General features: G+C 48.8%; 1 protein-coding gene across 2 annotated transcripts; it reads left to right on the forward strand.

The window, feature by feature from the left end:
* The first annotated feature begins 1,429 nt into the window (after positions 1 to 1,429).
* LOC132475502 (uncharacterized) lies at positions 1,430 to 14,052 on the forward strand. Of its 2 annotated transcripts, none has more exons than XM_060076662.1 (4): positions 1,430 to 1,607; positions 1,722 to 1,958; positions 13,193 to 13,555; positions 13,675 to 14,052. In XM_060076662.1, exons 2-4 carry the CDS (start codon positions 1,725 to 1,727, stop codon positions 13,939 to 13,941), a joined length of 864 nt encoding a protein of 287 aa, XP_059932645.1. In that variant the 5' UTR covers positions 1,430 to 1,607; positions 1,722 to 1,724; the 3' UTR covers positions 13,942 to 14,052. The 2 variants fall into 2 exon arrangements, with proteins under 2 accessions (XP_059932645.1, XP_059932644.1); XM_060076661.1 differs by having other exon boundaries at positions 1,440 to 1,607; positions 13,657 to 14,052.
* The last annotated feature ends 901 nt before the right edge of the window (positions 14,053 to 14,953 follow it).

Genomic DNA, 14,953 nt, shown 5'->3' on the forward strand with positions numbered 1-14,953 from the left:
AGTGGACGGGAAACAGCATGTCGCCTACCAATATAAAAACTGAAATCCGATTGTTATCAGCAAACTCCACCATATTCTTGTACAACATTTCCCGAAGTACCTCTTAGATTATTTTCAAGTTCCTTTACTGTAGTATGTTTTTATAACCAGATGCCAAAGTCATACCAAATGTATATCAGTATAGATGGCTGCAGTGCCTATATATATGGTGCTGAGGATTGGAGTAAGGAAAAGAAAATGAGGATGACATAGGAATGCATTAAGGAGTATAACACTTATGTGTTGCTGTATTTTACTATGCTTTGTATTGCAAAATACTGTGATATAACCATTTATCGAAATTAAACCAGGCCTGTTTCAAGATATAGAAATTGTAGTTTTTATAATTTTTTGCAACGCAGAAAAGATCTGGGTGAAAGACCTGTCAGGACCTCCGAGATATTCAGAGAAGGCCCTGGATCCTCAAATGAAAGAAACGAAAGAGAGAAATAATTGTTTATGGGTAGAATACCCTATAGAGTGGCGTAGTCACGCCTCTTCCGGTAGAGCCCATGGGACCTATGAGATCGAAAAATATGTATTGGTTTCAATGGAGAGAAAGTAATTATCTTCTGATCCCAGTTTTTATATGCCCTGGATTACACATATGTTGTTTGTGTATCTAAATGATAATTTTTAATGTCAAGAGTTTGATCGTTTATTGTGGAATTGTACAGTTAAAGGCATTAGCAAAAACACAATGTGAAAGACTCGTAGGCCTACGTGCCGTCACGCTCCCTGCGACTGGCGTGGACAAGACCGACAATCTCCCCATCGGCATTACTGAAACTCCACATGCCCCAACATATAATGGTTTTCACCTCTTTCGATGCTTTTATCCTTCCCCTGGAAAAAACCTAACATTATCAAACTTTTTCACAAAAATGTTTAGTTTTCTTTGCATGAAAAATTATCATTTAAATCCACAAACAACATATGTGTAATCCGCGGGCATATAAAGACTGACCAGAAAATAATTACTTTCTCTCCGTTGTAACCCATTCATATTTTTCAATCTCATAGTTCCCATGGGCTCTACCGGAAGATGCTTGACTTCGCCAGTCTTTTATCATGAAAGCTTTTGGAGACTGATACACAACTTGTCGAACAGAGTGATAAAGACGATGCACAATGAAAAGGTGAAAAGAAAAGAGGGAGGATTCTGATTTTGATGCGTCTGATCCACTGTGTGGTTTAAACTGGAGTAGTGGCCATGTGGGAGTTAAAATTAAACAAATTGCAGTATAAACCATAACGGAGTGTCGATGTAATTTAGAGATCATGGGGGTGTATTTGTTTCAAGGTTTATTACGGGGTTTGCACAGGGTTGGATAGTACTAGAAAGATAGTAGTGAATCCAGTAGAGATTAGTTCTCGCTGAGTGAATCCAATAGAGGGCGGCAGTACATCGACACGATTCAGACCAAAAAGAAGAAGAACAGCTAGCTGGCTGATCACATCAACAACACTCTGTTCCCGTGTCTTTATTACCGTATTATTATTATTATATATGTATCAGGACAATCGTTGTCACTGGCTGTGATTGACCTTTCCTCGGAGGACCGAAGGTAGGCTATATGCAGTATAGCCTACTCTACTTAAGATACAATAAGGGTGTTATACAACTCTGTGGTGAAGGAAAGCATGCATAACAAATGTATTTGTGGTTCTACATCATTCAGACCATGGGGAGATATCAAGTGAACCCTATTCGAAAGTATTTCACTTTCGAGCCCGCATCCAACAAGTCCCTGTGCCAGATTGTGGGTTGTGAGGCGAGGATCGCCGGCAACCACGGCGGCAACCTGCAGCGGCACATCGAGAAGAAACACCCGGCCGTGTACCGGGAGCTGCTTGGGCAGCCCGGCCTGAAGAGACACACCGCGGGGGTTGGAGGTCACACGGCGCTGCATTCAGTTGTAAGAACCTGTTTATTAACGTAATGTTTGGGACGGCCATTATGATCGGTTTCGATATCATTTATTTTTCCAAGTCCTGCAGATAATCAATGTGCTTGTACATGAAGACGTCACATCAACATTACCGCCTCCATTTCGGAAGCATAGGGGCATTGGGATCGGTGTTGCCATATTGGGCCTGATTTTCCTGGCCCAATCTGGCAACAGTGATTGTGATGTTAGTGTCATGGTTTCTGATAGTTGTTTGTAATTAATCGTTATATAATTTGTATCATGCTAGACGTGGCCAAACAAGGTTTTTAATGAACGCAGGTTGGATACGCTGAGGAATTCACAGTACCACAACTCAATGGAGTCTTCTCAAAATAGCATTGGGTTGTAAAATATGAAGTATGTACAACCAAAATTCCCTAAATGAAGTATGTGATTTTAGATCATAAATGTGATTTCTTAAATCTCACCACGGCCCCGTTTTCCGAAAGCATCGTTAGCCTAAAGGTACGAACACACCAAACGCGTACCCGCGTAAGATTTACGCGCGTAACTCAGCTAAAATGTTGCTTGACCATTTTGTGTCAAAAATGGTCCTACGTACGCAGCTACGCGCCTGTGGCTGCGCTGGATTTAGGAGTCCGAGGAAGGAAACCCAAACGCCGCCGTGTTTGGGTGCATGATAGAGCTTGGATCGGGTTAGATTAAATAATCTCAGATATAAATAACAATAATCGGGTTAAATAACTTCACATGGTGTGTCTGGTGTGTTTCCAGCATTCGTAGTGTTGATCAGCAGAGATATAGTCCGCCAAGACGTTGAGGTTCCTTAGCAACCAGAGACTCTGTCCATGCAAGTGAACGGAGCGTTCCCTCTTCGTCATAACTATCAAACCAAACATCCTTCACATTCACCGAGCGAACATTATGAAAGTAAAATGCACATTTCTCGCTAAAAATGTTTACATAAACGCATTTAATGGTGTAACTATGTTACTATTTCCACCCAGAATAAAGAAAGATGTCGGCCGTATGCTTCTGTGCAAGCGTCACTACTCAACGCTGATTGGGCAACGCGGCTAATCTCATGCGTATGAGCGTAAAAAGTTCAATTTTTTTAACTATATGTACGCGCGTATATGTACGCAGCTCATACGCCGCTAACGCGGGTAAAATGTTGCTTTAGCGCATGTAACGCATGTACGCAGCTCATACGCGCGTAAACCAATGGTTTCCTATGGAAAAATTGCCGATTTTATACGCGTCTATACGCGGGGTACGCGTTTGGTGTGTTCGTACCTTAAGTGGTTCATGAAGTGCGTCGTACGAGCGTCGTACAGTTTTCACACCGTTTCCCGAAAGCACCGTTAACGAACGTCGTGAAATCACTCGTAGCTAACGAGGACTCCTACTTGTTATGTTTCAAAGCATCAACCATTATACCTGTGCCAAAAAAGATTGCAGTCAAGTGCCTGAACGACTATAGGCCAGTGGCTCTCACCCCCATACCTGCTAAATGCTTGGAAAGGCTGGTCATGAAACACATAAGAGGCATCACACCAGCTTCCTTTGATCAACACCAATTTGCCTACAAAGCGAACAGATCTACAAAGGATGCAGTAGCCCTGCTGCTTAACACTGCACTGGAGCACCTGGAGTTAAAGAACACTTACATCAGTATTCTCTTTATAGATTACAGTTCTGCATTCAATACGATCCTTCCAGGCAAACTCATCTCCAAACTTCAAGACTTAAACCTCAATGCTTCACTGTGTAACTGGGTATTGGACTTCCTGACCAATCGCACACAGAGTGTACAACTGGGGAAGCATCACTCTTCAAATCTGACCATCAGCACTGGCGCCCCACAAGGTTGCGTGCTCAGCCCACTTTTATACACCCTCTACACCCATGACTGTGCTCCCTCTTGCCCATCCAACTACATCTTCAAATTTGCAGATGATACAACAGTGCTTGGCCTCATCTCCAACAACGATGAGGCTGCCTACAGGCAAGAAGTGGGAAACCTGGCAGTCTGGTGTTCTGAGCACAACCTCAGTCTCAACATTAGGAAAACCAAAGAGATGATCATTGACTTCCGGAAGTCTTCCCAGCATAATCACCATCTCCCACTCTACATCAACGGTGAAGAGGTTGAGCGTGTCACCTCTCTAAAGTTTCTGGGTCTGACACTGACGGAGGAGTTGTCCTGGGTCAAAAACACAGCTTCCGTTTTGGGGAAGGCCCAGCAACGCCTCTTTTACCTCCGGAAGTTGAGGAAAGAACACCTTCCTCAGAGGCTGCTGTTTAACTTCTACCGCTGCGCTATAGAGAGTGTGCTTACATACTGCCTGAATGTATGGTCCTACAGCTGTACAAAGGCGGAGCAGGCAGCCATCCAGAGGCTGATTAAAACAGCGGGAAGGATCATTGGAGTAGAGCTGCCCGACATCTTGTCCATCTCCTCCTCCCGTTGCCTGCAGCGCTCTAAACGCATCCTCACAGACCCTTCTCATCCTGCCCATCATCTGTTCCTGTTACTCCCGTCAGGGAAAAGGTTCAGATCAAAAAAGGCACGCACCTCCAGGATGGCAAAGAGCTTCTATCCCTGTGCAATAAGGCTCCTCAACAGCTTGACCACCCCACTCCCCACCCCCCTTCATCTCCCCCCGCCCCCGGCCCAGCCCTCCCTGCCCCCCATGGACTGCACTCTAAGACTTGATGCACCTTAATATGGAGATATGGAGATATATTGCTTTTTATTATTTTTATTATTATTTTATGTATGATATTTATGAATCTATTTATTAATTGTTATTTATTATTATTTAGCTGTGTAAGTCTGGTTGCCTCTACTGTCTCGTTGTCTTTATGGCAATGACAAATAAAGTACTTTGAACTTTGAACTTTACTTGTAGAGCGCTAAGATCGATAGCCTACTATAGCCTCAGTGGTGTCACCAGCGGTCATTCCGTGTATTGGATGCGTTTTATTAAAACGCATCCAATACGCGGTCATTCCGTGTATTGGATGCGTTTTATTAAAACGCATCCAATACCAATACCACGGAATGTCCAGCTGGCGCAATTTCGCAACACCCCCAAAACAGTGGTTTCTGCCGATATATTACTCATAGACTACTGTTAGATTTAAACAGCAAAGACATAGACATGTTAGAAGACAACAACAACATAATTTATTGCAGCATTTTATATTTCCAAAAATACATGCGCAGCCAAAATGTACCGATCAAGATCAACGCCACGTCACAAGGCAACCCTCTCAAAATGCATAATAAAATCAAATGATTCCATTGCTTTTGTGTGAGAGGTCGCTGTCGAGCTGCACTTGCTGTCTCCCTCTGATTTTTGCTGTACACGAATCATGCTGAGATCAGCGAGTGTCTGAGAATTTCTGCAGGCGTTTTTTGTTGCGATTGTTTGACATAAAGCACTATCGGCGTTTCGGTGAGGCTTTGATGAAGTTCATTATTTATTTAGTTAAAAACATCCCTGACCTTAGTCGAGTGCACAATTGACAAGTGAGATCGTGGTTTCTGCAGTGAACGTAAACTGCTGCGGGAAACTGCTGGGGGGGGGGGGGGGAGACGACGGTATCGTGCGGGGCGGTGTCCTGCGTACTACAGTGACGGTTTCGGGCGGTTCCATTTCATGTAGGCTACACCGTCTAGGCTTCGCCTTATGGGCTGTTCCCGTGAAAATTTCAAACTATGCACCAATCAGCGTGGGCACCGGCCACATTTCACACGGTATCGTGTCTATATAACGCGGTGTATACCGTCGCTCATCCTCCCTTTTCTTTCAGCACTTGGGCTTATCAGCGAATCGAGAATACAATTAAGAGGACTTCGACACGGATCTTCCAAGCCGTTGGCAGCGGCTCGGGCGAGGCCTTGGACAAACTGCCCTTTTCAGGGCCACCTGAGAGCGCTCCTGGAGCTAGGTCCTCCCCTATGCGCCTCCCTGGACGACGTCTTCGGTGACTCGGCGTCCGGTTTTTCCCGCTCCCGGGTTACAACCGCCACCGTTGTCCAACGCGAGAAACCGCGCTGGATGGCCGATCTCTTCGGGGAGATCATGGGGGAGGCGGCGGCCATCAAGGGGATTCCCATGCTGGCCCCACCTCTCGTCCCCGTATCTGACGATATGTAGGGCGAGTGCTTTCGCACCCCATCTTCTTCCCGGCGGGTTACCCAGTGCCCCTTGTTCCCGCCTGTGCAGCACCTGTTTACTGCTGCCGGTGGGGACCCTTCGACCCTGAAGGCCCCGGTGAAATCCTTCACGGATTTCACCAACGTGGAGGGGTGGGCCGATACTCAGGCGAGGGGGATCCCTCGCCCGGAGCTTCCCCTGGCAGCGCTTCTCTGTCCCGGCGCCGGATGGCGCCCTAACGAAAAGCCGCTGCCCCCCGACCGCCTCCAGAGACAGATTGTCGGCCTAACGGACAGGGTGTTCGTTTTTGCCTCTCAATCCGCGGCGGCGGTCAACAACCTCGCCCTGCTCTCCTCTGCCATGGTCTCCTTGTCGACTGGCAGGGAGGCCTACGGCCCGGAGGAAGCCGCGAGATGGCTAGCTGTTTCCCGCTTTTCCAGCGCCATCCTCCAGCTATGCCAGCCGATAGCCGTTTCAGCCGGCCGGCATATGGCGTGGGCCACGATGATCCAGAGGGCCATTTGGCTCTCCCACACTGCGGTGCCGGAACGAGAGCGGGCCAGCCTCGTCCAGGGCCCATTAGCGCCGGATGGCCTATTTGGGCCCCATTTCTCCGAGGTGCTCGCGCACCAGTAGTCTGTCCGTGGAATCGTTCCCGGTTCGGGGCGATTCTCACGGGCTCCTCCCACCAGCAGGCCAGGAGGAAGCGGGGTCCAGGCCGGTCCCAGCGTTCCAAGGGGCCACCTCCAACTCCAGCCCCGGTGCCGCAGCAGCAGTAGCAGCCGCCGCCGCCGCAGACGGGTAGAGCAGCGCCACGGACCGGGAAGCTTGCTCCCACTTTTTTTTTTTTTTCCTACGCTTGTGGTGCGTTCCTCCATGTTGCCTCTTTCCCCCCCTTAGCCCGGTGGCTGTAGGGTGGCGGTCGGACGGCGTGTTCACATAGCCTCTGGTTCACCTGCTTCTAAGAAGCGGCGTCCCTTGGAGCCTCGTGGACGGACCAGAGTCTTATTGCACGAGCCCGTGGATACGGCCGCTTGTACCGGTCTCCTGGTTCCCCACATTATCCCCTCTACCTCCCTTCAAAAGTTTGTGGAAGGTGAGGAGACGGGTCCGCACGCTGTGGCTACAGCCTGCGGACAGCGCACGGACACAGGTGCGGCGACCGGACGGCTCGCCCCCTGTTCAACGGGCACGAGCGCGACATCTAGGCAGCTCGTTGTTTTTACAGCGGCTGGTTCTGGTACGTCTCCTACGCTCGCTGAGCCTCCTCCCTTTCATGGGAAGCCCCCCTTGGTTCACACACAGTGTGGAGGCGTTAGGGGCCGAGGAATACGGGTTATTCCTGGACGGTCTTCCTCTGCTGTCGGCTCGCCCTCTCTCCGACCGCTATGCGTGTTGGGAAGAGCGGTGCGTTCTACCATCGTGGTTGGACAACACGTTGAGATGGGGCCATCCCATACAGTTCAAGCGTCGTCCCCCACCCTTTTTGGGGTTGGTGGAGACCACGCTACGGGACCCGGCTGCGAGCACGGCTCTGGCAGCAGAGGTGGCCTGTCTCTTGGTGAAGGGGGCCATCACTGTCGTTCCCCCCCACAAGTCTCACCTAGGGTTTTATTCCCGCTACTTCCTGGTTTCCAAGAAGTCAGGGGAAAAGAGACCTATTCTGGATCTTCACGTGTTCAACAGATTCGTTGCCGCGAGGAAATTCAGAATGCTCACTGTCGGATCGTTGTTCCGGTGTGTGAGAGAGGGCGATTGGTTCACATCCCTGGATCTCAAGGATGCTTACTTCCACGTCACTGTTCGGCAGGCGCACAGGAAGTTTCTCCGCTTTGCCTTTATGGGGATGGCGTACGAGTACCAGTGTCTGCCGTGCGGCTACTCCCTGGCTCTGCGCACCTTCTCAAAGTGTGTGGAGACGGCGTTGAAACCGCTCAGGCGTCAGGGAAAGAGGATTCTCTTCTACCTAGACGACTACTTATTCTGAGCAACGCAGAGGAGGCCGCGAGAAGGGACACCATGACGGTGATAAACCATCTCTCCTTCCTGGGTTTTGCCATCAACTGGGAAAAGAGCTTCCCGCTCCCCAGCCGGCAGACAGTCTATTTGGGGCTTTGCCTAGACTCAGCCACCATGACTGCGATGCTTTCGCCTCCTCGGCTAGACACCATCCTGTCGGCGCTCTCCCGTTTTCGCGTTCGCAGAAATGTGACCGCACTGTCCACCATGCACCTGTTAGGGCTGATGGCAGCTGCCCACCCCGTGGTCCCCCTGGGTCTGCTTTTTATGCGCAGACTCCAGCGGTGGTTTGCTTGCCAACGGTTGGACCCCAGGCGACACAAGCTCAGGGTGCTCCTCGTTCCCCGTTCGGTGTCGCCATACCTGGAATATTGGGCCCGCCCTTCTCAGGGCTGTTCCCCTGGGCAGGGTGGCGTCCTACGTAGTGGTCTTCACGGACGCCTCGTTGACGGGTTGGGGAGGAACGTGCCTCTCTCACTCGGTCGGAGGCGAGTGGCACACGGCCCCTGCAGCACACATAAATGTGTTGGAGCTCGACGCTGTGAGGAAAGTGCTGTTGCATTTCTTTCACCTGGTGCGCGGCCGCCACGTTCTGATCACGACAGACAGCGTGTCGGCGGCGGCGTACATCAACAGACGGGGGAGTCTGCTCCCCTGCTCTCCACCGAAAGGTGGTCGAGCTCTGGCTTTGGGCTCATCAGTATCTCCTCAGTCTGAGAGCCCTGTATATCACGGGCACCCAGAACTTTGGGGCGGACCTCATGTCCCGCGGCGTTCCCCGCCGAGACGAGTGGCGATTACATCCCGACATTGTCAGACTGATCTGGCAGAGGTTCGGGACGGCGCAGGTGGACCTCTTCGTGTCCAGGGAGAACACGCACTGCAGGTGGTGGTTCTCCCTCAGCCCTCGGGATCTTGGGGGGGTAGATGCGTTGGCACACACACCTTGGCCGCGGGCTCTCTTGTATGCGTTTCCCCCGCTCCAGCTGATCCTTCCTCTTCTGGAACGGGTCAGACAGGAGAGATGTCCCTGATAATAGTGGCCCCGGAGAACCGTTCAGCTCTGTGTTTTCCAGAGCTGGCCGCGCTCTCGCGGTCGGCGCCGTGGCTGGTACCGTTCAGGCCGGATGCGCTTTCACAGGCCCACGGGACGGTGCACCACCCGCCCGATGTCTCGGGACGGCTGTTGGTTTGGCTCCTGAGAGGTTGATCCTGCAGGGCAAAGGTTTGCCTGAGACGGTTATCAACACTATTCAGAGTGCTCGTACGCCTTCTACTTCTTCCCTCTATGTGGCGAAGTGGTGCGCCTTCTCTAATTGGTGTGACAGGAACCACGCTGTCCCATCTCAATGCGAGGTGGGAAGCGTGCTTTAGTTTCTGCAAAACTTATTGGAGAAAGGTTTGGCCTTCTCCACTATCAAGGTCTATGCGGCAGCCGTTTCTGCTGGCCATGCAGGCTGTGATGGTGGACCGATCTTCAGCCATCCACTGGTCAAGAGATTCTTGCGTGGGGCTAGACAGGTCAGGCCTGTTTCACGCGTGCTTACACCACGATGGGCACCCATTGTGTTGCGCGGATTGTCCAGGGATCCTTTCGAGCCTCTTTCTCAGGCCCCTTTGGATGCCCTGTCCTGACGGCGCTCTTGTTGGCCTTGGTTTCTGGCAAGCGGGCTGGTGAGCTAACCGCTCTGTCTGTCAGCCCGAGTTGCTTGTTGCTAAACGAGGACAGCTCGCGTTGCTCAGACCTAATTCTGCGTTCCTCCCGAAGAACATTAATAGTTATTTTCGGTCGAGGGATATTGTGCTTAAGGCTTTTCACCCCCCGCCTCATTCTAGTGAGGCGGAGGAGGAGTTGCATCTCCTGTGCCCGGTGCGGGCATTGGCTATGTACGTGAATCGCTCGCCGCGTTCCGCCCCACACAACAGTTGTTTGTGTGTTATAGCGACGCTAGCAGGGGCCGCGCTCTCTCTAAGCAACGGTTTTCTCGCTGGATATGTGGGGGTATTTGCTTAACCTACTCTCGGCAGGGCTTGGCGCCACCGTTGGGCGTTAAAGCTCACTCCACACGGAGCGTGGCCGCTTCAACGGCTCTACTCAAGGGCGTTTCGGTGGAAGACATCTGCGCGGCTGCGTCTTGGTCTTCCCCCGGCCCCTTTTTTCCGTTTTTACATGTTAGACATGTTAGACGGGTTCACTCTGCAACTCTGTGCTGGAGTCCGGGACCCCTTTTACGGCTTAAGAATATAGACATGTTCTTTAAAGCGGCGTGGCGAGTTGGCTGGCGAGTTGGACTAAACTACCAGTCTTACTCTCCCACTGTTTTTTTAAATGAAAAACAGGTTAGGGTTTTTTTTCTATTGGGCCGCCAATTGTCAGGTGGTTTTGTTTACCAGTATGGCACTCCTGCCGTTTCTTTCAAATAAGAAACGGCCCTTATTGGAGAGCCGTAGCTCCGCCCCCGGTGGTAGCGGACCTAATGGAAACCGTATTGCTCTGGTTTTTCTTTTCCTTTTCATGGGTTTCATGAAGCACGGATTAGAGCCGGAGTCTTTACAGACTCACTTTTTTTCTCTCTTGATCATTGCCTTGCTTGATCTAGTAGGAATTCATTTTTTATCAAGCTGTTGTGTTTTACACTTCCTTGGCTTTTTGAGTCTTAATGTGCTCTGGTGACTTAGGTCGTTTTGACTGGGGTCCAGCAGGAGTACATTGATCGGGCTCCGCTCGCAGCTTCACCTTAGCCCATAAGGCGAAGCCTAGACGGCGTAGCCTACATGAAATAGAACGATACTTATGTTATTATAACTCTAGTTCTATGATTGTAGGCGTAGCCGTCTAGTTTCCCACCTGCTGTACCCTCCAAATGCTGAAAGAAAAGCGTGGAGGATGAGCGACGGTATACACCGCGTTAGATAGACACGATACCGTGGGAAATGTGGGCGGTGCCCATGCTGATTGGTGCATAGTTTGAAATTTTCACAGGACAAGCCCATAAGGCGAAGCCTAGACGGCTACGCCTACAATCATAGAACTAGAATTATAATAACAAAACCATCGTTTCTAGTCGAGTCTCTACAGAGAGACAACGCAGCGATATCATCATGAGCAGTTCTAACAGGAGAGAAAGTGTAATCCGCAAGCTGCTGATCATGTGAGAGATGGTTATGCAGTCGCATTATACAAAGACCTTGAAAGATGGTGCGATCTACGAAAAAGAGACGCAGAGGAACTTTCCTTACGAGGCTTTTGTCGGGATAAAAAAACTATGGTCAGCAAAATAAAGAATATGTTGCCGTTTTTGCACTTGTAAATCGTTCATCGCGTTTGTAGCCAACACTCAGACGTGAACTCATTCTTGCATGCGGGTGTCATTCATACAAAAATAAAAACATTCGGGAGTATGCTAATTATTCAGGTCTAGACTCCGTGCGCAGCCCCGCCTTCTCCAGTGAACCAAAAAAGCCCTCCGTGACGAACGGGGGATTTGACCCCATTGGTTTTACAGAGGAAACTTGAGATAAGACGGTGAAATCGCCGGGCGTGCCAAACTGCGACCGAACCGGCTTGGCAGTGTAAAAAGGCCTATACATCATCCTGCCCAACAACATGGGCCAAGTAATTAGTCAATTAAACCTTATGAAACCGAATCAGATAAAGTCGGCTCTCTTTGCTGAGCAAAGCATGTTTCAGAAATCAGCACATTAAGATAAATGTAGTTGTCACACAAGCTATTCTTGATTTTTGTAATATGGAATTATTTCAGGGGGGAAAAATGCCTTGAAAAAATGTACGAGCACAGTGTGTTCAGGATTAGGACTGATATAGCATATGTCGGCCTAGGCCTAATCAATTGTGTTTTAATAGCATTCAAATTATTGCAGTCTATACTTTCCGTAGGCTACTCTGCTGTTGGCCTAGCCTGGTTCTACCAGACTCTCGTACTTCACTTCATTTCATTTCATTTGTACAGAGAGTCTGGACCTAATCAATTGACAAACGTTAACTCACTTGAAGGCGGGTGTCTGTTGAAGTTTAAAATGATTGGATCTGCCCAGTGCCACTCTGGATCTGCCATAACCAATCGCTAACGTTTGGTTGTGACGTATGTCATGCGCCGGGAGTCACGCGCAGGTTGTACACAAACCAAACACCTTGCGCGTCTGCACGAAAATGTACGTCAACGACAGCTGTAGGTTTTGTTCGTCGAATTTAATTTATCGGGGAAAAATTGCACATTGTAAATCAATATTTTATAGTAAGGCCAGAGATGATGTATGCAGTCAACTTTCGAAGCTGGGTCTAATCGTTGACAACACGCCGCTTCGGTCGTTTCGGATCTGTACCAAATGCCTCGTGGTGATTAACAGGCTTCTTCTTCTTCTCAGACACGCCCTCTGTTCGCTGATTGGGCGCACGCTGTGGTAGCGCAGAAAACCAAATTACATACAGCAGGTCCAGACCTAGTACTGAAGGGAAATTCAAATTGAGCGGAAGTACTTAGGTGGGCGAAGCCAGGCTACTGTTGGCCTTGATGGGGAGGTATTTTAACCCTTTTGAACCCCATTTTCCTGCGACATTCCTGCGTCTCCCCCTCCTACAGAGCCCATTTCAGCACCTTATCAGTGGACAGTTACAATCCTACGAACGTCGTTAGTGCAGTGCACGCGCGTTCATGTTAAGAGAAGTTTCAGGAAACGCTCCGAAGAAATTTACGATGGTTCGCAAGATCCATCGTGAGAATTATCGTATGAGCGTGGATCCATCGTTATCGGGAAACAAGGCCCAGATTATTGACTTCTTTTTTTTTTTTCAGACTTTTAGACAGTATCCTTGGCTTACAGTCTCGAAAGGCAGAAAAAGCTTCAGGGACCAACTTCTGGTTGCAAACACGAATCAAATCACCCAACAGAAATGAGGGAGCTAGACCACATTTAGTCAGACTAGGTAGACAGACCCAATGACGGGATATAATAAGAGTCTATTACACAGTCCCAGCTCAAGAAAGATCTGGATATTTCAATCATGCATTTAAAAGAACATATGCTTTTCAGGAAGAGGGTGAGGAAGAAGAGGAGGGTGCGCCTGAGTATGATTCAGCTGCTTCCACTTCAAACCTCTTCTCGCACTACCATCCTCTCACCCCGCCGGAGATCACAGAGCAGGCCATCTCTTTCCGCTTGAAAGGCGAGAACGACGAAGACCTCTTGTCCAATGACCTTCCCCCGCCCCACGCCCTGAGGCACGACATGGTACTGCAGCAGTTCACCGACATCATGCTGGCAGACATGCAGCAGATCCAGGACCCCCTGCTGCTGATGAAGCTCAGACGAGATGTCACCGACCTGGTGTTCAAAGCTGTTGAAGAAGATGCCAAGAGAAGTCAGATCGGGAACAGAAAAGAGCTTTATTGCCAGGTGAGTGAATGCACTTGCACAAGGATTGTTTTTTTATTGATTGTTGGACTGTTGGAAATACAAAAAAATGAATTTGGCTCCTCGCTCCTCCTTCACAACAGATGCTCCCTCGCTTCCAGATGTCCAGTGAGCCCTGTAGCAGCGGGGCCGGCCCGAGCTCGTATATGAAGAACTCTCGGAAGCAAAGGAGGGCCAGTAAGAGTCGGAGGATGCCAGCTGGGGGGGGAGGAGGAACGGGAGACGAGTGGAGGGCGAGCATGTGCGAGTTAAATAGCGCTGCCACCCTTCAGACACACCCGGTTAAGACAGAGACTGAGCCGCTAGAGGAGATGGAGTTACCGGTGTATTTCTCCCCCATCAACTTGGAGGGAACCAACGAAGGTTGATCAATTAAATCAGTTTTTTTTAATGGTTTGAAAGAAAAACCTTTAGAAAACATTTAGGGGTAAATTATTTTTGTAGGGCTACCTGCCCAATAAAGTTTTCCTTCAATGGTTGCTTTGAACTTAATTTGTTAATTTTTTTCTCATGGGTTTCCAATGTGGAAATATATGTGCAAAGTTCCTTGATGGTCCACTAGAGTTGGCTAAGTAAGAGATATTTGGCCTTCTTGTGTATCAGTCATGCCTCTTCCGGTAGGGCCCATGGGACCTATGAGATCGAAAAATATGAATGGGTTTCAATGGAGAGAAAGTAATTATTTTCTGGTCCCATTCTTTATATGCCCTGGATTACACATATGTTGTTGGTGGATTTAAGTGATAATTTTTCATGCAAAGAAAACTAAACATTTTCGTGAAGAAGTTTGATAATGTTGCTTTCCACGCGAATGATGTACGTCACCACCCGCGCTCGGAATTCCAGTACAGACATGGCGATCTCTCTGCTCCACGCCTGTCGCAGGGAGTGTCGTCATTTACGAGACGTGTAGTCGTTCTCATTGTGTTTTCTTAGCCTTTAACTGAACAATTGCACAATAAACGGTCAAACTCTTGACATGAAAAATTATCATTTAAATCCACAAACAACATGTAATCCAGAGCATATAAAGACTGGGACCAAAAAATAATTACTTTCTCCCATTGAAACCCATTCATATTCTTCTATCTCATAGGTGCATGGGCTCTGCCGGAAAGGGCATGACTTTGCTACTCTATTGTATTTAAGCATTTAAAATCTTCAATGTGTTCGCAAAAAAAGTTGCTAGAATACAAAAACATTTCACAACTTGTAGCAACTGTAAGTGTACAAATTAAACGTTAAATAGGGCTTGTGCATTGCTTCACATTGCAATAGCCAATGTCATTTTGGGACCATAGGAGGTGCATTGGATGATAGTATTTAATGAATAATTTATGGTTCATTTATATATATTATGGAATGACATGGGTGTGTATT

The sequence above is a fragment of the Gadus macrocephalus genome, chromosome 17 (genome assembly GCF_031168955.1).
Source record: "Gadus macrocephalus chromosome 17, ASM3116895v1".
Lineage (NCBI taxonomy): Eukaryota > Metazoa > Chordata > Actinopteri > Gadiformes > Gadidae > Gadus > Gadus macrocephalus.

Excerpts from the sequence above, each read along its gene's own strand:
- LOC132475502 (XM_060076661.1), top strand. The coding sequence starts at position 1,725 with ATGGGGAGATATCAAGTGAACCCTATTCGAAAGTATTTCACTTTCGAG. Across the intron at positions 1,959-13,192 it reads ACACGGCGCTGCATTCAGTT|GAAGAGGGTGAGGAAGAAGA; the intron begins GTAAGAACCTGT and ends TATGCTTTTCAG. Across the intron at positions 13,556-13,656 it reads GAAAAGAGCTTTATTGCCAG|ATGCTCCCTCGCTTCCAGAT; the intron begins GTGAGTGAATGC and ends CCTTCACAACAG.